At 43.1% G+C, this 23,716-nt stretch overlaps 1 protein-coding gene across 1 annotated transcript in view; it reads left to right on the forward strand.

The window, feature by feature from the left end:
* The window catches only part of SPOCK1 (SPARC (osteonectin), cwcv and kazal like domains proteoglycan 1), a 333,299-nt gene extending 309,961 nt beyond the window's left edge, over nucleotides 1-23,338 (forward strand). The window contains exons 7-11 of the mRNA XM_068959622.1: nucleotides 4,272-4,388; nucleotides 10,631-10,852; nucleotides 12,107-12,169; nucleotides 17,367-17,504; nucleotides 18,540-23,338. Coding sequence (XP_068815723.1) covers nucleotides 4,272-4,388; nucleotides 10,631-10,852; nucleotides 12,107-12,169; nucleotides 17,367-17,504; nucleotides 18,540-18,730 — 731 coding nt within the window. The 3' untranslated portion in view covers nucleotides 18,731-23,338. The remainder of the gene's footprint in view (nucleotides 1-4,271; nucleotides 4,389-10,630; nucleotides 10,853-12,106; nucleotides 12,170-17,366; nucleotides 17,505-18,539) is intronic.
* Nucleotides 23,339-23,716: the final 378 nt, after the last annotated feature.

The following is a 23,716-nucleotide window of genomic DNA, read 5'->3' on the forward strand; positions in this document are numbered from 1 at the left end:
TCAATACCCGTATGGTTTACAGCCTACGTATTTTCTCCTTATAGATCTTCAGATAGCAACTCAGGTAGCAACAGAGACCCATTATCCCATCTATTCCTCCTACGACCCTATTCTTCTCATCTGAGAGCTGTTACTTGAAACTGGTATTAATAGTAAAAAGGTACATTTGCAGTACATTTTTCATGCAGAAGGTTCTTAAAATACCGTACAACCTAAATTGATGCAAATTTATATATGAGGATCTTAGATCTAGGACTCCTCAGAGCTATCCTTCCTAATTGTTTGATATGTAACTAGTGGGCTGTACAACCAGAAATAAATCATTAAGTGCTGTGATACTCAGATACCCAGCCAGAGGCTGGACCTGACTTTGTGTGCGTTAAACACGTTCTCTCAATGTCGAGCCACTTTGAAGTGCCTCAAATATTGTGTCCCTAAACAAACCACTTGAGAATGATTGGAGACTTTTGAAAATGTTGACATAGGCTCCTATATCAACAAATAAAATGCAGTTCCATTAGGTAGGAAGGCAGGCTTTTTTTAATCATGCACGGTAGTAGTAAAATGGAATTTAATACAAGAAATGGAAAATAATACTTCCTCCACTTTAATGTTCAGGAGAAAGCAAGATCAGGGGAATTGAATTACTTGAATTGAAATTTAATCAGAAACACACGTTAGATTTTTGTAATCTTGTGAAGGAATTTATTACGCACTGCATATTAAAAGAACAGTAGGTTCTTGTTTTCCTTGTAAAACAGCAGTAACTGTTCTGAAGACAGGTCGCAGTCCTAAGAGAGATCCACCGCTGGATCACCTTGAAGTAACAAAACAAAGCATCAGCCGTGGTCCCGTGTTTAGGACTGCAGAGTGGCAAAGGAGGTGGCCTTTGAGGGGGCCACGGCGCAGGCGAGACTGGCGGCCTCTTCTTGCTCCATCCAAATCAAGGGAAATACTGCTCCTGAACGACAGAAGAGATGGCTTCGTGGGTCTGGGTTTGAGCAGCCATAGGGTATTACTGAGCTGAGAGGGGACGTGCATCACAGCACCTGGGGATGGCAGAAAATGGACCTAAGGAGGTCTGCGTGCATCCCCCCGGGAAAAGCTGGGTCTCCGCAATGTTAGCATTAGAGATGAGCAAAAGCAAATAGAGTGACTTAGGTCTGAAGGACATTTCACAGATCCTGAAATGCTCGACTGGCAGGTCTATGCAGAGAAATAGTTTCAGCTCTGATTTTCCATTAATTAAGCTAGTTAGTTCTGTTGCGCTCGCAGCGCGCATTCAACCCTGCTTTCTGTTGCTGTTCGAAAGCACAGATTCCAATTACGCCAGTCAACACAGCTTAAACCAAATGACCGCTTTGCTGAATTTATTTGAGGGACATTAGTTTTTCTGCTGAAGTTGAAGCAACTCGGAGGTCGTTCTGCAGAGCGCCGAGCGAGAGCACAGGTGCTGCAAGCTGCTGCCCAGCGCTCAGCACCAGCAGGATGGTGCTCCGAGTTGGAAGCTAATGCAGCATCCCACAGCCCATTTGACTTACCGTAGGTTTCTGTGGTGCATAAGGTTGTCTTTGTACTTGAAGGTATATGCATCTGAATAAGGAAAATAGCCCCACAGGTTTGGGGTTTTTTTTTTTTTCCTCCTGTAATGAATTAAAGTCCTGAATTACTGAAGTTAGTGAATTAAAGTGCATGATGCTCAGCACAGCTGTAGAGAAGGCAGTGAGGATGTCAGGAAAGCACAGGCATAGGTGGTCGTCGTACTGATTTTTCAGCCTTGGCTTCCTAAAGATGTCGTGTGCCAGAACAACTATTTCACAAATTTCAGTTTTGCACAGCAAAACTACATTACTCATCTCTTAGCCTATTGAATCCGCTTTTTTCTCCCAGCTGATGTAATCAGGAGTCAAAGCGGTGTTCATATGTGCGTTTTTGACTGGAGATGCGTTTGTGAAATACTCTGAGCGTATGGGTAACCTGTCATGGATGAGGAATTGGCTAAACAACATTTGCTTGTTATGCACTCTGTTTCTCCTTTCTCCTTTCTAAAACTGACTTTCAAAGGACAAGACAGTTACTTGTCAGAAGGAAAGAAACGATACTGTCTACTTCCAGTTTGGAAAGATGATATAATTGCGGGTAAATTCTTCCCCAGAAAACACTAGTGAAGACATGATTAAAAAGGAGACTGCTGTGGTCGCTCATGTTCCTATCAAAGCCTAATAATATTTAGACAAAATTGGTGTCTGAGGCAATTTGGGGGGGGGGGGGGTCTTGCAGGAAGAGCATCCCCCCATCCCATGCAAAAGCATCTGCTTCACTTATAGCCTATATTTAGGTTCCCAACTCCTGTTGAAATTTGTGCATGATTGATAGAAACCTCATTATCTTTCTGAATCTGCCCTAAATTCACAAAATATCATCTCATTCCTGCCTGCCTTGAGCTAGCTGGTGCCTGACTGCTTATTACCTGTAAAAATTAATTTTCTTCCTACCCTCTCACCCCTTCAGGCAGCGTCTCCTACGTAGGGTTCGTTAGCGCTGGGATGATCGGGCTCATTCCGGTATTGCTGGTGTTGTGATTCCTCCCTGGCAGAAGGCTTCATCTGGGAGGGACGAGCTGGGGATGCTACAGCGTGAGAAGTTCCTGACGGGGAGGATGGCGGGGCCTCAGAAATTTAACCCCTCTACGACGCTTGTCTTAACCTGCAAAGATAAAATTGTATACAGCGAGCAAAATATATTATGAATATAGAATATTTAAAACAATTATTTTGATTTATAAATATGTTTATAAAGAATATATATTATTTATAAATATATTTATTGTATTTTATTACATAAAATGGAAGTCTGAGTTTAAAAAAGTGATAAAGTATAAGCCTTTTCAGTAATGTAAGCCACATTAGAGTTAATATTGCATTGTCTTCCTTTTTTTTTTTTTTTACATTAATTGGTTTTTTTTGCAAAACTCCCATCTTTAAGACCTAATTTTTCCTTACCTGCACTCAGCCTTAGCGGGATAGTGATTTTCATATGTTTATTTTTAATAGGAAAATCTATCAAACTCTTTTAGCATTACAGCAGAATGGGAAAATCTCTCCCTATCTTTTTCTCCCCCAACCCCAAATATGCTAAAAGACTTTGCACTTAGAAAAAGCTATAGCATAGTTTCAACTTCACCTTTATTTCTGACTGACAAAACTGGAAACCTGCCAGTACTCACCACAGCTATGGTGTAGCAAGAAGTTCATTGCAGTTGTCGGAGCAGTGAGTTTAACCTGGGAAGACGAGTGGTGGGACTTGATCTTCAATAAGTTGGTGGGAGGAATATTATAATGTGCAGTGAATTGGAGAACACTTATTGTGCCTTAGCCTGTGAAGGATGTCTGCCTCTATTGCATAAAATCTTGCTTTGTTTTCCCAGAAACAGCATTTAAAATGTAGAGCGGGTACACAGCAGGAATAATAACATGGTCTGAGCATGGTAATTTCAAGCAGTAAACAACATAGAAACAAGATTTTTTCTAACAGAAACTGGTGACTAATGTTTTACTTAAAAATATTTGCTTTAGCTGGGCATTAACCTCTTGGCAGATATTTCTGGAAAAATTAGATATTTGGCAGCAAAAATTCATAAAAAACAGAGGCAGGGAATGCATTTATCTAGCTAAAAAAGGGGCTGGCACCCTTGAGAGGTGGCAAAGTCTCATTTGCAGCAGAACTAGAGCAACATTACAGTTTTCTTTTATATGTACAGAAATAAATATATAGAGATAGATATATAGATATATACATACAGTTATATATATATTTCCTATTGCTGTGATAATAGCCTTATACTAACCCAAATGTAGGGTATAAATTATTCCTAGTATTGTATTCAAGTAGCACGTCCAGGCAAGTCTTCCCTCCCTGCTCTCATCTATTTGACTGGGATATTTATCTGAAATCCTAAAAGGTGAGAAGAGGTGAGTTGAGCAGTCACATAGCTCTGCCTGCGAACCTGCAGAGAGCCCTGGGCGACTCATTTCTTCCATCGCAGATTGTGTCAGCTGCTCAGAAGATACCTCAGTACAACTTAAATTCATTATGACTTAGACGTTTTCCTTTTAACTTGCACGCTTTTCCCTAACCTTCTCTTTTACTTCAAAGCTTTTAATAGGAAGGACTTTGCAACTATAAATAAATAATATTTTTCGAACAGATTATTTGGAGAAAGTTTTTCGCTGGCGATCCTGATTGAGTGGGTTTCTGCGTTCTCTCTCCAGCTTGCACAGACAAGGAATTGAGGAGTCTCGCTTCGCGACTAAAAGACTGGTTCGGCGCTCTGCACGAGGATGCAAATCGCGTCATCAAACCAACCAGCTCGGAGACAGCACAAGGCAGTAAGAAAGCGCCTTTCGGGTTGCACGTTGAGCGTTGCAGGCAGCTCCGTGGACCGCGGGAGCGTGTGGCTGAGCTCAGCTCTTCATGCTGCCGCGTCGCGGGTGTCCGCAAGCACGCGGTTACACAGGGGACCTGATCTTGCAAATCCCCCACCGGTTTCTAAGGGAGCTGCAGTCACTGTGCTCTCTCTGGCTCAAACTGCTTTCAAAACCGGCAGCCTGAGACAGTGAGACCTTTACGAGTCAGGCAGGCGAAGAGCTTGGTCTGAAGGCCGTGGAAGCCACAACTAGACTTGTAAATCAAACCGCTCAGGGACTTTTCTCAAGCCCTGAGGTTGAGTGGCATGACATAGTTCATGTCTGGACGGCTAAACTTGGGTCCGAACCAAGGTGGCTGCATCAAATCATCTATCAGGGACGGACCGTGGCCTGGGCTCTCACCCTCAGTCTATGCCCGCTGCCTGTCGCAGTGTCAGTGGCATGAGCCAAGACTGGGGTGCACAGAGTAAATTATCCCAATGTTGGAAAAGACCCACGTAGACTTGATTTTGCAATTTCCAGCTAACAAGTTATAGAAGAGAAAGAATAATGGAAATATCCACACCACAGCCACAGAGCTGCAATAGTTAAATGGTGTGGAAAGCTGGAATTGCACGCACAGAGAAAAGGCGAGCTTATCTATTGTGTCCCAGGTATTTAATAATACCGTCTTAGCTTCTTTCGATGCCTTTAAAAAAAAAAAGGAAGAAAGAAATGAATAGTTTAGAGGGCATTTACTCTCTGTGGGTTGAACCAGTATGACTGATTTTGATGTCGTTTACCCACCGGCGAGGGGAAGGACTCAAATAACAGCATCAAAGGATGTTATGCTCGTCAGAGAGCAGATGCAAACTTATTTTCCATAAGGACTTATTAATCCTCTTAAACAGCATGTCCCAAAATACATGGTCCTCTGCCTTTCAAAGTAGGCTGCACATATTTTATCTAGGTGTGAGATTCGCCTTCACTTCACTACCCTAATTCAAGCCTGGGTCCACACAACCATATGTTAAAGGCTTCAATCAACTGCTCTCTTTTCCTTTTCTTTGGATGCCAGTGGCTAGTTTCTTTAGTCATTTAGTCACTTTAAATAGTCATTTATTTTCAACAAAGTCTGTATCTTGGAAGCAGTATGTCCTATTTTTTTCTTAAACACTCCTCTGAAAAGAATATTCTTATCATGCAAACGAAGCTGAACAGCAGGGCAAAAAGGCAAGTGGGCATACAGCTAATCAGGGCTTCAAGACATGAACTCATTTCAGGCCTCGTCATTAGAAAACTCCAGAGACAGGAAACTTTTTGTCTGACGTTCTTTGGGCCCACAACCACATGTCAAGAAGATGTTCCCTATACAGCTGACCTAAGGGCTCCTCATGAAGAGCTTAGCCAAAGGCCAAAGACCAAATTGATTCCTTGAGGTTTTTTTTGTTGAAGCAGTTTCAGTGAGAAAAACATTTCTGGTAATTCTGCAGTGTTTGCTCTGATTCACAGAGGAGCTGTTATCTCTTTTTAGTTTAGTTTGATTCCTGGCAGCTTTTATATGAAAGGCTGCCTTGATGATCTTAAACATTTGATCTCAACAACGTTCATTTTTAGACTGCTGACTTATATTCTTATGTGTCAGTAAAAAATAAAAAATAAAATAACTTTATGAATTAAGATGCTTAAATCTTGCCACAAAACTTGGGCTTGTTTTTCTTTTTAAGAGACTGCAACATTTTTCATGAATTAATCAGCACGTGCCAAATTCTACAGCCCCGGATCTCTCTGGTAGCGCTGGAAATACACATTGAGTAAGGAGAGCAGGATGTGGCTTCCTCTAACTTCAAACGTTTGTAAGAATAAAAGACATCTTAAATGGGGCTCAAAATTCAAAGCAAAATTCACAGGCCCAAACTGAAAAAAACAGCCGTGTGAATCCTGGCAAACAGGACACACGCAGCTCTGGAAATATGCTCTGACGTGCCCATTGCTCTTTTTTTATCGCTCTGCGTGTATTCCCCTCCTCACTAGGCTGATCACTTCATTAAACTGAACCGGTTTGGTTATGCCTATAGTGCCTTAAAAGGCATATGCATCCTCAAAGTAATCCATTTTGGATATGCCCCTGTGGCACTAAAAGGGAACATATGGTGGGAAGTGATGACTAAGATGCCTTGGCCACATCAGCTGTCTGGAGAACGTGTTCCAGCAGAGATTTCTCTATGCTACATTAAATTTTCAAGATGCTACTGTAAGTGTAAATAAGATTTTTGAATGTATTAAGTTCACCCTCAGGTGAAGAAAAACTCTCACTTTTTTTTTATACTCTTCTGAAAGGAAAGGGATGAGGGCGAGTTGTTGGTGTTTCAGGTCTCAGACCTGCATTCAATATGCTATCTGCCGGAGCTAACGAAGCAGATAGGCCAGGAACTCTGTCTTCCATGGCCTTTGTACAACTGAAGTCACCTCACTAAATAATATGAGCAACTCAAGGACATGTTTGAAATGAGGAAATAATATTGCTAATTAGGTGTGAAGATCCAATTCAAATTGCTCCAGAGCCTGTCGATAATTCATAAGATTCCCGTGTTGTATCTAGATAGTATCTTTGGTTGGAGTGGGAGTTGTTTCTCTTTTACTAGCAACCTATGCAATATAAAGGATGCTTTCTGAGGAACGTTTCTTCTCCTCCTTCCTTTATGTCAAGTGATGGAGGAAATTAGGTTAATTATTCCTCCGTTAATGTAATTATGGTATACTTTAGTAAAATAAATCTGGCTCATGTAAGTCAACACTTGAAGGGAGAGGAATAATTTTATGTGCCAGAAGGTCTGTTTATTTTTAATTAGGAGTTTCACTTAAAGATTTTTTTTTAACTTAATTTCATTTTAATTTAGCAGAGGTGGAGCATTTTAGGTATTAATAGGATATTGAGACTTTCACAGGTAGGTCACTGGCTTGAATTCCTTCCCGATCTGTAGCGAATGAGAGCTGTTAGGCTGCTGAGCAGCTGTCAGCTGGAAGGAGAAACGTGATGGTCTCAATCCAGGTCCTTGCGAGCAGGTGTCCGACACAGAGCAGCCACCACCACCAGCACATTGACACTAATTGGCGTCCTCGTTGGCAGCCTCTGCGGAGAGCGGCGAGCAGCGGGATATGAAGGCTGCTCCCCTCTCCTGCCTCTAACCGTAGTCACTGCAGGGCTGAGTTGAGCCACAGAAAGACGCAGAAAAGGTCTCGCTGAGGCTGCTGTTACACCAGGACCTCTGTGCTCGAAGTCCAGCTTGTTAACCTAAGAACTTTATTTCACCCAGCATATTGCACCGTATGTGTAAGAAAATCTATCAGAAGGCTGCAGGAAGGAATCATTAGTTCCTTCAGCGCAGCTTGGCCTCCCCTAGTCTGCTGTGAGCGAGGCAAACCTGACTCTGGTACGCCAAGCGTCAGCATCTGGCGCGGTGGCTTCCCGGTTAAAGTAGCTGAGAAGCATCTTCCACCGGCTGCCGGCGAATGCACGGGAGCGGCGCCCGCGCGGCGCTCGGGGCGCTCGCTGCTCTCGTTCCCGCTGCGGGGTGGCAGAGAGCCTGCAGCGCTCCTGGGTTTCGCCTGCAGTCACAGTGTAGCAAAAGGTGATTTACAGGCAGAAGCCTTTACCAGGAGACAATCTGAAGAGGAGGTGGATGCTGCTATTCACCTTCACCCACGTGCTGAAGGACAATTAAAGGAATAGCCTTTTCGCTGGTAATAACCGGCTACCTAAGGGCTTTCTGTCACATCTATAACATTTAAAGGCTCGCGGACCACACGATCTAATATGCAGCACTGCTTAATAGCACAGCCTCTTAATAAGCTCCCCTGTTTATAAGACATTACAATCAAAAACTCTTCAGCTAATGTAATTAAGTGTCTTCATAAGTGACCTTTCATGACTGTGTCTTGCATGCGAGCCCTGATGGCACGCCACAGAGCAGCCTCTTATCCGCATCAGTCGCTATCTGGTGATGCGCGCAGACAGCTCGGCACTGGCGGCGGGCTGTGGCTGTGTCCCGGAGCGCCGTCGTACACGCAGAGAAAGAGCGCCTAGCAGGGAGGAAAGCAAGAGTCAAAAATAATCTGCACGCGCTACTGGGGGCAAGTTCACAGCCGGATCCCTTCACTGCGTCGACCCTTGACAGCTAGGAGGTGACCGGTGGACAGCCAAGGGGCTGAGCAACACACGAAGAACCGATGGCATGAGAGACCTTGTGGCCATTCCCTGGGCAGCAGGACATCCCACAACGCACGAGGACCATCCCCAGAGAGGACATCTGCCCCATGGAGGGGAGTCGGACATAGGAGACACACGCGCAAGGCACGGCTCGCCGTACCAGCCCTGCTCCTCTGCACGGTGGAAAGGCAAAGGCGAGGGCTCTAAAATCTTTCGCTCAACAAGAGACTGTGACCAAATCCTGTCTGCCTTCTTCAGCTGAATAAAATAATTGAAGTCGATAGTCCTAACAGCTTCAGCAAGGCGAGCAGGATTCCTCCCTACATCTATTCACACGGCCTTTTGATTAGATAACATTAGAGGAGATAACAGCACAAAAATGTGATTAAAAGTTCAGCATGACCTCTCTCTTCCCTGCCTGAGCTGCCTCTAGCCCTGAGGAAACGGTGTCCCCCTCTTCCTTTCTTACAGAAACATGTGTTAGGACTGACACAGTTAACCCTTCTGATTGTGCCTCCATATTCATTGACAACACTCAGCTGCAGTGACAAAAAAAAAGCACAGCTTCCAGCGTAAAGCGCTGCCCTCCCTTGGATTAATACTTAAAATAGCAGGTAGGCTGCAGAGCTTGGACAAACTGTCAGTGGGACTCCAGCAACACCTTTGGTTTTGCTTTAACAAAGCAGCATCTGGAAATGGAACTTGACACTTAACAGCAAGTAAGGCTAAGCTTGACCTCTTTCTTTGAAAGCAGCAAAGAGAAAAAGCCCGTCAGCCTTCTCCAGGTCACCAGAGCAGGCTGAATAGTGCGTGGGCAGGTTTATAGCAGGCAGCCAAAGCAGCACGAGCGCAGGGTACGAGGTCCAGGTACCCTCTGGGCGTGCAAATCCCTAACCAGGGTATATTCATGTTTCTGAGTCCTCATTGAAACCGATATCCTTATTCTCAGAATTATTAGCTCTAGGCTACCAATAGACTTTCTTGTATCATAGATAATTTGGAAATTAGTCCATGTTTGTACCAGGCTTTCAAAATAGAGCCATTGTGTGGGTTTATAAATACCCTGTCTTGTTTGTGAAAAAAGGCAGTGTGACTCTCTTTGTGGAGGAGGCAGAATACAGGAGTGTGCATTTCTCATACACAGCGTGGGTCTCCATAGGCATGGCATGGTCTTGCTGTGGCAGCAGTGCTGCTGCAGTCTTTTAAGGATTTGAGCTACTAAAATGAATTATGATGATGGGTTCCAAAGTGCTGGAAGAATAGATTCCTTGTTTTGTCACAAAATCTTGGAGCAGGCAAGAACAAACAGTACAAGTGTGGCACACAAGAGCAGGAACTGCCTCTCGTTTACATTTGCATGGGTCTGGATCTCGCAGTTAAGCACTGTGACTCCCTGGAGTGGTGCAAGCAAGAGAGATGCTCCCTCGGCTCCCCACCTTGCTCCTCCAGTGAGTTTGCAGGCCAGACCTCTGCGTTGGTTGTTCACCGCAGAAGGCATGGCCTTGAGGTGGGAAAAGCTTGGATGAGAGGTGGGAGGTGAGAGCACGCTAGGAAAGAATTTGATCAGGGAACTAGAAACAGGTCCAGGAGACAGCATTTAAATTGCGTTTTGACTTGGCCTAGTTTGAAAACACAGTGGATGCAGCCTTTTCTCATCACATTTTGATTTCTTGGAATAAGGCAAACCCACTTGGGACTCAGGATGGAAAAAAAGAAAATATATGTGATTGAGTTTTCTTCTGAGCAGAAATAGCTTTGAATTACAGTAATCAGTTCTGAGTCTCAGCCCTCCTCACCCCCCAGCTCATAAAGAGTATGAGTAGTGCTGTAGTCTGTACTCGTGTTTGGGTTTTAAGCTTTATTCAAGCAGCTGTCTTAGAATTTGTTCTGCGTTGGGCAGGTCAGGTTCATGTTCAGAGTCTAGATGAAAAAAGTCAAGAAGGCTGCAGTGCAGTGATATGCTGCAGTGCATATGCTTTGATTCACTCAGGGGTATTTGTCCATCTTCTTCCAGGGTTTGACACCAGCATACTACCAATCTGTAAAGATTCCTTAGGTTGGATGTTCAACAAACTTGACATGAACTACGACCTACTGCTGGATCCCTCGGAGATCAGTGCCATTTATCTCGATAAGTATGAGCCATGCGTCAAGCCTCTCTTCAACTCTTGTGACTCCTTCAAAGATGGAAAGCTTTCCAACAATGAGTGGTGCTACTGCTTTCAGAAGCCGAGCGGTGAGTTGTTCTGCTTCACAGTGTCAAACTGACTCATGACACGTTGGCGGGAATTGCTGAAGTTGCTGTAATTTCATAATATTCACGTTTAATACTGTGTAAGCAAAATCAGCGTTTTAGGCTAAATGGTTTAAATATAATTAAGGAGAGACTCAACTGAACAAGGAGAAGACTTAAAGCAGCCAAAGTGCAATATTTAGACCCCTTAAAGGAGATGGGCCTGGGCTGGCCAAAGTATTGAGGACCCCCTGCGGGCAGTAGGGAGCTTCAGCTCCTCCACCTGTGTGAAGGCAATATGGATGTGCTTGAAGCTCCAGTTGGGTGCCTGCTGTTAGCAATGCCTGTGGAAATGTTGATGTCCTGAACACATCGCTCAGCTTGTCTGCAAAACTAATTCCAGTATTTCCCAAACTGGTAACACTGGTTATAAGCTTTGCGCTTTGCTCCAAAAATAATCAGAAATACTGGTCTCTCATGCATTGTATCTTCAAAATTATTGCACATTTAACATTAATGTTTCAAAATTTTAATAGTTCAGGTATTTCAGAGTGGCATTTTCAAACGACTGTATTTTCCAAAGCATTGCATCTAGCTTGACAAGAGTATTTGTCCATTTTGCTTTCTTTATTTTACAGTCATGTACATAATATTTGGGGGCTGAGGGGATCAAAGAAAGAGAAGTTGTTTGGGTCTTCCTGTGTTTAAATTTTGATTGATTTGCTCTTAAGGACAGTTTGGTGATTGATAGCTGCATTAAAAAAGCTCTTTTCTCTATCATTAGTATAAAAGGCCATTGTGTAACAATGTTAAATGTCACAGATGAACTATATTAATATCCCTCAATGGTTAAAACAAAGGAAGAAATATAAAGTGCTGGCACACACAGTCTAGAAACAAGCCCTACCACTTATAGAAAGCTCAAGAACTTGTTTTCTTATTAATGCAGGAATTAGTCTGTTAGCAAATCATAAATTACAGAGCTGGCATTATGTCAGTTTGGTGAAAAGAGAGGAGGAACTGTTTAACAATGAAAACAGCCCCCAAACAGTATTTTCAACTACAGCATTTTGCAATTTTTTTTTTTTAATTAGTAGAGCTAATGACATGAATTTGTTTTGCAGTACAGTATCAGCATATGGGTCTGTTTCATTCCCAGGTGTTCAGTTGTCTACATTTCATGTCAATAGTGAAGCCAGTCATTAGAGAGTCTGTCCTGCACCATCTGGAAACTGAGTCTCATACTCTATATTTCAGGTCTTCCTTGCCAGATTGAAATGAATAGAATTCAAAAGCTAAGTAGAGGGAAGAGTCTGTTGGGTAAGTTCGATTACTTGCCGTTCATTTACTCAACTAATTAAAGCTTCTCTGATTATTGTAACTTTATATGCAGCAATAGAGTTTCAATTAGGGACTAATGTTTTGAGTCAGGAACGCACACCGTAGAGTGTAGGCCTGGCGCTAGGAAATGAAACAAATAATGGGATAGCAGCGTACAGCACAGGTGATAGCGGGTTCGGGACTGATTTACAGCTCTCCAGAAATGTAAACCCTCGTCTGCACCAAGCTTCAAGCTGCCTTCATCATCTGGAAGGTCAACAGTAAGTACAAAGTCTGCTTGACGCTCAAACCTCCTATTTTTGATTGAAGGCGGTGTAGTGCATAGACGATGAGTTCATGTCTTCCAGTTATGGTGCAATGCATGCATGACTCGCGGTTCAGGTTTGTGTAATCACCCTGAAGAAATTTTTCAGTATACTACGCCGTGTGTATGACACTCAGACCTGGGCCATGAAAACAGGGATTCACACCACCTCATTTTCAGCATCTCCGCAGGGTGCTGCCGTGCACAGAAGCTGTGATAGTGCCTGCCTCTCTCTCCCTCAACTACTGAGAGCCTGACCTGATTCATGTCATAACGTACACCCCTCTGATGGAGATCTAAAATTAGACGGAATAATCCCCCATATGGCATCTTTCCATTTAATTTTTGAAAAAGCAGGTTGTTAAACTGGGTTATTTCAATGTAACTAATTCCATACCCTAAAATTGCACTGTATTACATAGCCTAGAGTTTACGTGGCGTTATCTTAATGAAGTTTCTGACCCAGTGTGTTCGTGTGTAGCGCCAAACCGTGCAAGGCATATCAGCACACGTTAAAGTCTACTTGTTTATACAAAGCACTGAATCTAGCCCTTGGAGAACCTGGTGTACCACAGAAGTGGGCTGTCAGGCCCATCATCAGGAGCTCATCTTCAGTTTATACAGTGTCGTTAACTGCCGCACAGAGCGTCCATGCCAAAGTCTCTGGCGAAATGCATGTCCAAGTTTTGTCTGCTTCTCAGATTGCTCTCGGATTTTAGTCTGATTATTCTGGATGCTCATTAGCAGACCCTGCAAACAGCTTCTCAAAAGCTCGTCTTTGACGAACCCTGCCACTCCCAGAAGCCAGTGCTGTTTGCTCCAGGTTCAGGCTGCCTTAGAAACAATCCCAACCTGGATTCTTGGTTTAAAATCAGAATAAGCGTTCCCAGAGGTCGCGTATGGTTTGCTGGCTATGGTTTAGCTCTGTCATCCGTTCACAGGATCTTTGCACGAAGGCTAAGATGTTTCAGAGCTACAGCTCCTGCTGCTCATAGCTGGGGAAGCAAAGGGAGGGTTGATCACTCGGTTGTGTGTGCGCTGTGTTCATAAACAAGTCGTATTTGTGCTCAAGTATGTATGTGTAGAGAACAAGTCACTTGTACTCTCTCTCATGGATTTCATACGATTTTCAAAGACCTAAAAGATGGAGAAGCCCAGTTCCTCGTAGCTAGCTCTAGCTTTCCCATGTTTATTTTATGCTCTGCTGTTATTTGCTCTATGCCATAAATGTCATCTAGGTAGAAACAGAAGTGCTTTTTACCAGTGTGTGGGAAAAATAATGGCTCTATTGCAAGGAGTACAACATGCAGGCAGTTCCGCCACATGGCACTGGGATCTGATCACAATAGCAGGACTAAAATGACAACATAAAAGCAGCAAGAATAGTCCCTCACCAAAAATAACTTCTAGTCAACTATTTTAAAAAAATAAAGGATAAAACTAGCTAAGCTCAACAAATCAGTGTCTGGCATAGGTTGTTTCACAAGCTAGAAAACAATAGCGAGAGAAACCCTTTGGTTTACCTACTCACTTGAAAGTTTGCCAGCATGACACCTGTTTGTGAAATTTTAATCTGATCTCATTGCTATTTATACAGAGGAAAACAATGTCTTTTCTCCTCACTGAGTTGCAAAATCGTGCAAATGGAGAACAGAACGCGCACATGACGACAACACTGCTTGTAGCAACAAGAAAGACTGAAAAGAGATGAATATTTTCTGAGAAACTAGTCCTTAATTAGTCTCTTTCCTTCTCCATCCCTGACATATAGAGCACAAAATTTACATTTCGGACAGTATACATGAAGAAGATTTCTGTGAACTCGTATCCATTGATAAAAAATGAGGACTTTGATTTTTTTTCTCTCTATATTTTTCAAAACGCTTGACAGTTGCAACAAAGTACTTCAAAGCCATTGCCATTAGATATGTTGAATTTGGAGGCTTTCAAATAGAGTCTAGCATCCCAGGAGACTGAATTAAAAAGTAAACAGCACTATTCATCTTTTCCTACCAGATTTATCTAGAGTACAATTAACTGCAGCGAGCGTACTTTTAGAACATACAACTGTGCAGCCTGATAATGCTTCTCCCACATCACTAAGGTAATAAATTTCCCCTCCCATCACTATTTTCTTCTGCATCAGCCCGGTGCATTCAACTGGTATAACAGCTAATACGGGGAGCTGCAGGCTGGCTAGCAGCTAATCCTATCCAGGTTTTACCTGTGTGCTTCGCAATCTTTAGCGTATAATTATTCTCCCTATGTCTTCTGACAAAGAATGGTGTTATGTATATACGGGAATGATGCAAAAAAGAGATATAGACGTGGATCTTTAAAGAAAATACAGCTGTAGCAGTGCTGTTCCAGTTTATGTAGAATAATTAAATACTGTGTGGGACAGAGAGAGAGAGGGGAAGCCTGATATACTGGCCTGCGGCGTTTTGGTGGGGAATGACTCCCGGTTCACAGCGCTTAGTGGAAAAGCTGGTCCAGCAGCCGTCCTCTCGACCAAAGGGCCACGCAGGCAGGAAAGCACCTGAGCCTTGGAAAGGAAACATGAACCCCTTTCTTCTTCCAAGTTCTGCAGATGTTCTCTCAGGCCAAACCAAATTGTGGCATGAAACAGTCGCACTCTATAGGGCGTTTGATTGCCACCCTCCAGATGCCAACGCTTGTAGCCAGAGCTTGTTTCTAGCGCACGCAGGGATTGATGAGTCTGGAACCTACAGCGTGAATCATCACTCTGTCCAGTACTGGCTCCTAATGATACTCCAGTCCCACCAGATTATCACCAATCTCTACACTGCGATGGGTGGCACATGCAGTGACATTAATGTGCATAGCTAAATATTTAAAGCTGCAGTGTTGCATGTGTCTCTATGAACTGGCACAAACTCCCCCTGCAGAAAAGAACGTACCTTATACTCTACACTGTGACCCAAAGCACAAATGCTTTCAAACCACCAGAGCCGCACGTGGTTGTATTGGCATTGAGCCTGTCCCATAATTTTTTTTAAATCTGTGGCTTTTACAGCCAGCGTTGAACATTTTAATACCCTACATGAAACACAGTGAAGCTATGCGAAAAGGCCTGTTACAAAAAAGGGAAAGGTTGCATTGCCCAAGGGAAAGAGAAAGGACGGGACGGTTTATAGAGGTTATTCTCTGCCTACCCAGTAATGCCACTTCGGTTCGCTCCCTGGTTGTTCCTTGGAGCCAAACGCTCATCTGCTGTAGCAGGGTTGCTGCCGTGACTCTGGCACAGCTGTGCTGATTTACACCAGCTGACAGTCAGCGCCTGAGCACTCTTCCCAAGGTTTTGTATAGCCTGATAAACACCTGGAGTGTTTAACTGAGAGGAGACGTGAGCATAAATATGAAGAAAAAAAAAAAAGATCTTTCCCAATCAATAATAAGGGCCTGAAGAGTGAGCATTAACCTGTAAAGCTGAGTACCTCCACGTTACTATTGGAACTATTTTTGATAAATAGTGAAAGCGAATCTTTAGTAGTCACAAATGTAAACTGGACTCTAAAACTGATCAGGTATCCAAAGCTTCCTGCAGATACACAAAGATTTCTGTCCTGATCTTCCAGACCTACGTTAGTGACATTTAAGCACTGGACAAGATCTGCAGCAGGATGGGACTGGCAACTCAAGGATTCAATTTATATATATTGATATAGAGAGAGAGAAATGTAGGGAGAGATACAGATAGATAAATGAGATTGGCTGACGTCCATTTTTATGTGCGTTATATAAGTAATTTCACAACATTTGGGCAGTGCTTTTTCGTTCATTTTTTTCTGTGAGAAATGTAGTGGATATAGCCCCTTTGACACATGAACTGTCTGAAGAACTGCTATACACGTGGAAGTAGTTAAAGTATTATGTGAACAGTAAATCACTAGTATCTTTGACAAAGGAGAAAAATACTTTCTCAAAAATTATTTGAGACGAGATTTGGGAGGCAAGGCTGGGTGGGTGGGTGGGTGGGTGTGCGTGTGCTTTGAGAGCTTTTTTGCCATGTTTCAAATGGAAGCAGTTGTCAAAGAATGGCAAGTGACTGTACTGACCTGCCTGGGAATAAAGCTCGTCTCAAAGGACAAGAGGGTTTTTCATATTGGAGTACATTTGCTGTGTCTGCTGAAGATGGCGGGAACAATAAAGCAGGTTTCTCCTGAAGGCTTGACTGCCTGCAAAAGCCAGAATGAACCACACTGTGGCAGGCCAAACAAGACTGGTTTTATTGTCAGATAAATCCTAGCACTTCAAATCTGAAGAGGTTTTGACTTCAAATCCTGGGGTCTCTCACTGAAAAAAAACTTATGCACTGGTTCTGCTTTTATACACGAGAACTTTTAAAACGTCTGAAGCTGTACTTGAGCTTAGTATGAATAGCAGATGGCAGATACCTTCCAGGGATAATTTCAGTGTTGCTGGAAGACTTATGTGATAAACACTGAAGGAGTGCAAATGGAAGCGAAATGCGGAATTAATAAAGTTCTGGATAAGATTCCAGTTGGGAGGAAAACATGTAAGAACAGGAGTTAAATCAGAAAGGGGCTTTGTAGTAATAGTAATCATTGAGGGACATACTGAACCTGTTCTTAGGGCTGTATGCCATCGCCCTCCCCGTGCCATCACAGACAGTGCTGCGCAGAAGACCAGCGTAGCCGCAAGTGGTTAACCATGTCGAATTTCGGCTCCCTTTTAGGCCCCAGACAACCACAACTACTTTCTTACTGCTTGGCCCCAGGACATTGTAACAGTCTTCATGTCAGTGAGCAGCAGGTCCATCAGCAGTCTGTAGAGCTGCCTGCTCCTGCGGCGGCACGGGTTACTGATTCTGCCTCGTCTTTTATTCAGGTGCTTTCATTCCACGCTGCAACGAAGAAGGTTATTACAAAGCAACTCAGTGCCATGGCAGTACAGGGCAGTGCTGGTGCGTTGATAAGTACGGGAATGAGATAGCCGGCTCCAGAAAACAAGGGACGGTTAGTTGCGGTGAGTAATGATAGCTCAGATAGCAAAGGAATTAACACTGTTGTAAGCCCTGCCATTGCTGTAAGATCAAGCGCAATAACAAAAAGTGACAACAGGGAAAACATAATTACCAGTGTTCAGAGTGCTCCTGCATTTTCCTGTTCATAATACAAATGGGGTCTTGATACACATGCTGTTGTTCCTTTGGACTGTGGATGTACAGAAGAATTAAATTGGCAATAACCACTGATAAGAAGATGGTTTTGCTACCAGCTTGGAAAATGCAGTAGTTGCTATTAAAATAAAGGATATGGGATTGTTATGCAGGGTTATTAAATACATTCTGTATACTGTGCAGTACGCATTTACAGGGCCTTCATAAATAATGTCACTCCCAACAAGGAAGGTTTAACTGTGTAAAATTTTACAAACTAACAGCCAAGCCTGATGAAAATGCTGATATTATATTGATATGTAATAACACCACCTCGCTCTTACACCTAGGCAAACAAGATTTAAGTGGTATTCCTTCAGTGGGTTTTAGTAATGGTTGTAGGTGCAGCTCTTCTTGTTCCAGAAAGAGTAGGAGGAGCTGAGATCTAGAAGGCCAGAGGTGCCCAGAATTGCACTGAAGGTGTTAGGCTCAGTAGGTACATTTGCAGGAACGTGTTTTAAGCACTCAGATAAAATCAATTTGTGGAATATTTTTAGCTTGGTCTACTTAGTCATGATAGGCTGAAAACATTTGTGAATGGGTAATTATTTTGTGGTCTGCATGCATGTTGGTGCTCTCCTAAAAAAAAAATCATTTGAGTCTCTAGGAGGCAGGTGAAGCACAGTTTCTTAGGTAATTATATTTTTTACTCATAAACCAATATATATTTATCCCAGTGCAGGATGAAAATTGAAATTTGCAAGTTGTTTCATGAGGAGCTGGACCAATGAACTTAAAAAGTGCAAATGGCAGTAGCTTAAACTACATGAGTAGTGATGAACGTTGACCAGAGGGGTTTGATAGCACAGGGGAGAATGACCATTCCCTCTTACCTGTTTCAGAAGAAGAGCAAGAAACCTCAGGAGATTTTGGCAGTGGTGGATCGGTTGTATTGTTGGATGATTTGGAAGAGGAACCTGAAGCAGCAAAAAAGGACAAAGAAGGGAAACTGAAGATTCACGTAAGAGCAGCTAATGAAGACGATGAGGATGAAGATGATGATAAGGATGATGAAATTGGTTATATATGGTAGTGCCCATCATTCTGAGGACTCACGTTTTGCACAATATTGCAAGTCACATCATATCTCTGCAATTGTATCTGAGAGTACCTGGCACAAATATTCCCTCTCTACTCAGTTTGGTTTGGTATAGCGTATTTAATTTTGAAGACAGCTTTTTTTTTTTTTTTTCTCCAACCAAGACTGTTTGGAATACAGCTTTTGTTCAGTTGCTTTGGGGGATTTTTGCTCTATCCACAGGGGCAAAGAGTTTTGTTTCAAAAACATTTCATGTCTTAATCCTCACTTGCTCAGCTCATACCCTGCGAAGGACGAATCACAGAAGGGGCTCAGCAAACCAGTAGGAGGCTTAGGAGCCCTTCCCATGCTATCAGCCTTAGAGAATTTGTATCATAAAACGTTACCTGGATCATATCGGAAACAGTTTTTTCTTTCATGAAGAAGGAAAAGCAGGTGCCTCATTTTGTAGTCTGTATCTGTTGCCTGTTAGTAAAGAGTGAAAGTTAGAAGTTTAAACTGGAAAGGAGCCCACTTACGGGGTTTTTTTTCTTACATTCCCTGAAAATGAGTCCAACAGGCCTAGTCCAGCCATCACGGCAGGTGATGGCAAGACTGCCGCGAGGTGCCGGAGCACAGGGCACGCCGCTGGCGCTGCCTCGGTTCGTTAGCGATACGGGCTCGATGGAGAGCTGCTGAGAACCTGCAGCTGCCGTGGCTCGGGCCCGGCAGCCGGGGAACGTAATTAATCTGCCTTTCAAAGAGTTTGAGGAAAGAGCATTTTGCAAATCTGTAGCAGCACGGCCATCTCCGAACTAGCCGTTCTTCAGCTTCTGTCTGAACTCATTTGAACTACGAGTTGCACTAAGGTGGTGCAGAGCTGCCTCTGCTTCCCGACTCCCACCCCAGTGCACCCGCCTGGCCCTTGTCCCTCACTCAAAAGCTATGAAGCTGTCAAAGACACTAACCATCAAAAGTAATAAGCTGCCGCTTCCTTATTTTAAACAGCTAATATTTATTTGGCCTGTTTCAAAAAGCAAGTGGAGGTGGTCATGTTGCAAAAGCGTGACTCCCCTGCTCAGCATGACAAGCTCCTCGCGTCTCTCTATAAAAGAGAAGAATAATATTAAAATGCAGTCTGTGATTCCCTCAGCATCTCTCATATATTCCTAGCTCTACAACAGTATCGCAGCACATTGACACTAAATTATTTTGATGTCCTTTCCCCCTGCCGTTCTCTGATGCAGGAACGTACTATGGTGACCATATGTTATTTTTGCTGTTTTCAGTAACATGAAGAAGTGGGAAGAGCCAAGGAAAGGAATATTTATGTACGCAGGCACATTTGTTGTGGGGAGTAGGGGTTGTTTGTTTGTTTTTACTATAGAAAAACATTTAGGAACAAATTTACCCTCAAGCTACATAGATTAATTCCATTGATGTCCATGACTTACACCAGGAATGTATTTGGTTGATTCACTTTTTTAAAGGGGAAAAAAAGTCTTTCTATGCTAGGTGGTTAATACGTAATTTTGCATGTTAGTGAACTTGCATGTTCAGAGAAGGCAGGCAGCTCTGGCTGGGTAGTGTGTGGTCGCCCTCGCTGGCGTGCCTGTTTCGTGATTAGCGGTTGGCATTTAATCCTTCTCCTTGAGAAGTCAAGTTGGGTGGATGTGACCGAGCACACCTGGCACCCTGAGCAGTTAGATTCATCCATTGCTCTTGATGTTAGATGCTGGAGGAGAGGCCACGTTGACTGCTGTTGTTTAACTAGAGACCTAATTGTATAAACTTTTCAGTGCGGACACTTACATGAGGAAGAGCTCCCTGGCTGTAGTGCGAAGGTTTCAGGAACAGAAAGCATGTAGGACCCCTTTCATCAATACAGCAAAAGGCGCTCCAATAGCTTTGGATGCTTTTCTGGGTACCTGAATTCCACTATTGCCCTGGGAGGCAGATGTTAAGTATTGTAGCAGTGCCTGTGATTTGCCTGTGGTGTACTTCTGCAGAATTAAAAATGTGCTCATTGCACAGAAAACGCCTCCAAGGGGAAGAGTTCTGCCTCTGAGTTACAGTGTTGGCTATGGAACCGGGGACGGCACGGAGTAAAAAGTGGGTGGCTCACCCAGTCCATGGCAAATCCCATTTCGCTTGGCAGGAGTCACTTTTCAGGGGACGCCGGCCCAAAGGCTGTGGTCCTCGCCCACAAAGGCTGTAGTCACTGCGTGCGGCTGAGCCTCTCCGAGCTCTGCAGCCCGTCTCTCCCGTCGCGTCAGACCTGCGCCTCCAGATGCGAGCAGAAAAGCAGTACAGAAAGGGGACTGTTGGTTCAGGCGATACAAGTTGCAGGGACTCACTTGTTTTCTCCTCTTTCATTTCCCATTTGTCTAGATTAATGACCTGAAAACAAAGACTAAGCCTGCATAATTGTTATTAATGCAGAAGGATGTGTAAAATCATGAGGAATTTGTTTTATGTGCTGTTTTGCACCCCTTCCCTGCAAAAAGCTACCTAAACAGTCATTTGTGAAAGGCTGGCAATCCACCCTGCTTCAAATTAAATCCCTTTGGTTTCCCTCTAGCTTTTGAAAAGCTATTTAAAAATCACTGTGAGCTACACAGCACACACATACACACACACACACACCCTTTTCCTTCTTGCCTTTCACAGAAAATTATGCTGACTTGCAAAAGGAACAGACACAACCCGCATTTCGCTTTCCTTAAATAGTATGTTTCTGGGGGAAACATTTTGAGCATCACCAGTAGCTTGCTTCTTGCCCATCACAGCTAGCTTCATTCTGGCATTTTATTAATTAAAACCTTAGTCTCTGGGTCTATCACTGCGGTCCCATGCAGGACCTGCCACTGGCCACAGATTTGCCATTTCACTCGCTCTGACATAAGACTGAGGAGCTGCTAAAAAAAAATCAATCACAGAACATGCTTCTGCTCGTGAAGGGACGCCCTTCCCGTACATGCATTTTTTTTTCCTGCTCTCCTGTGTTCCTTTACAATCGCTTATCCTGGACCTGTGCACTGCTCAAAAGGCCACGCAGTAAATCCCTTCTCCCTGCCCAGCCTTGCACCAGTGTGTTGCCCGTCTAACCAAGCCCTTGCAGGGAACACCAGGGTGCAAGGCTGTGGCCCTCCTGCATGACTTGCAAAACATGCAAGATAGTTAACTAATAGCTAGCTAAGTAAATCCTTGAAGATATGGATATATGATACATGGACATAAGATATATGGACAGTCCTCCGGTTTGCATGAGCAGACGTGCCACTGCCGTCCCCTTCTTACCCCATTAATCGTGCCCTACCTGTCATCTCTAGCATGCGACTAGTCCAAGTGAGAGTTGACAGGTTTTATATTTTTTCTCCCAAACTTGAAAGCAGTCACTGTCTCGCACACTCACAAACTCAAACATGCTGTGGCCCCAGGGGAAACTACGAGCACAGCCGGGCAGGTTGGTGTACGAGGGCAGATACCTTGGGTGGGCAACACATTTCCTCTATGCACACACCTCTGTGCACCCACACCCACACCCACACCCACACGCACAGCTGGGAGCTTTGTAAAGCATTTAATTTACTTCTGACTTACTTTACTGCCTTTTTTGTTTTGTTTTGTTTTGCAAAAGCAGAACTTCCTGGCTGCGTCAAATCATTGACCTTCCAAACATTTTCTCATTGTCTAAAAATGGAAACAGAGATGTCCCATTCTTTTAGAGACACAAACCAATTTTTAATCTCATTTTCTTTTCGTATTAGAGACTATGAAATACTGTTAGGCATCGCTTTATGTTTCAAGGTGTCTTTTTAACTGCTGTGGTTAAATCAAAATCTCCTTGAGTTCAGATTTCAGCACAGTTGGGTTTTTTGGGTCGTTAATGGCCTTCGCTGTGAACACAAAGAATACTTCTTTTCTTTGCCTTTTTTTAAGCTATTCCGGACCATTATTTTAAGCCATTTGAAGTTTATTTAATATTTATTCTACAGTTTATATTGAAAATGTAAAGTTTATATTTAAAACAACACTGTTTGTTAGTGAATGCTACTCTTTGCCTTGCCAGCCTAGCCTGTAGTCTCAGTGTACATTTCTGGCATGGGAATATTTTGATATTAGAAGTTTTGTAGCATCTTTCCCCTCAAGCAGCCAGTGACATAGATCTAAGGTCACCACTTGATACAGACCACCAGATCGCGCAAGCTTCGCTTCCTACATTTGTTGGCTTTTATTGCAGTCCCTTCTGTACGCCATTCAAGTTCCTTTACTACATAGACCGCTTTGTACAGTTACTATACATCAAAAAAGCCCTTTCTACAGTAGGTGGTTTTTGGTCTTTTTATACTTTTCTCAATGCTGTTGATGTCCGTTCCTGTTAAATGTGTAGAGCTGTACGGAGAGATCCAAATATTCCGTGTTTCAGTTCGATGTCCCTACTGTAGATGGATGTAGGCTATCATAGTAAGTAGAACTGCATAGTAAATCCTGAATGCTTTTTCCATAAGGAGTTAACTGGAATGTGAACATTTTGCTATCTTTGGTTAACTGTAAAGGCTTAATTGTAGTCTGAAATAGTTGCATTTTTGTCTGTCTCAATAAATTTTAATTTGTCTGCGACTCCCCATTGCCTGTCTTGAAATTTATTAAACTTTGGGGATCAAAAATACTGCAGTACCTTGAGTCTGCATTTCAGTCACGCATGGAACGGGATGCTCTTTTGTATTGCAGGTTTATACCTCTACCGCTGTTCAATGTCAGCTGTAATCTGTGAAGCTGATGTAAGGGCTATAGAAAATCAAACTTTAAAAGAAGATGTGAAATCAAACTGAAAGCAATGACTGTAAAAATCCGGACTTTTCAAATTATGAAAAAAAAAACCAAATTTATAAGGATATGAGCTGAAGCGGGGGAGAAGGAAGCTTTCAATCTTTCTTCCTCCCCAGTTTGCAAACCATGATATTTTTTTCCTTAGTATTGTCTCTCCTGAAGTTATCC

The sequence above is a fragment of the Struthio camelus genome, chromosome 13 (genome assembly GCF_040807025.1).
Source record: "Struthio camelus isolate bStrCam1 chromosome 13, bStrCam1.hap1, whole genome shotgun sequence".
In the NCBI taxonomy this organism is placed as follows: Eukaryota; Metazoa; Chordata; class Aves; order Struthioniformes; family Struthionidae; genus Struthio; species Struthio camelus.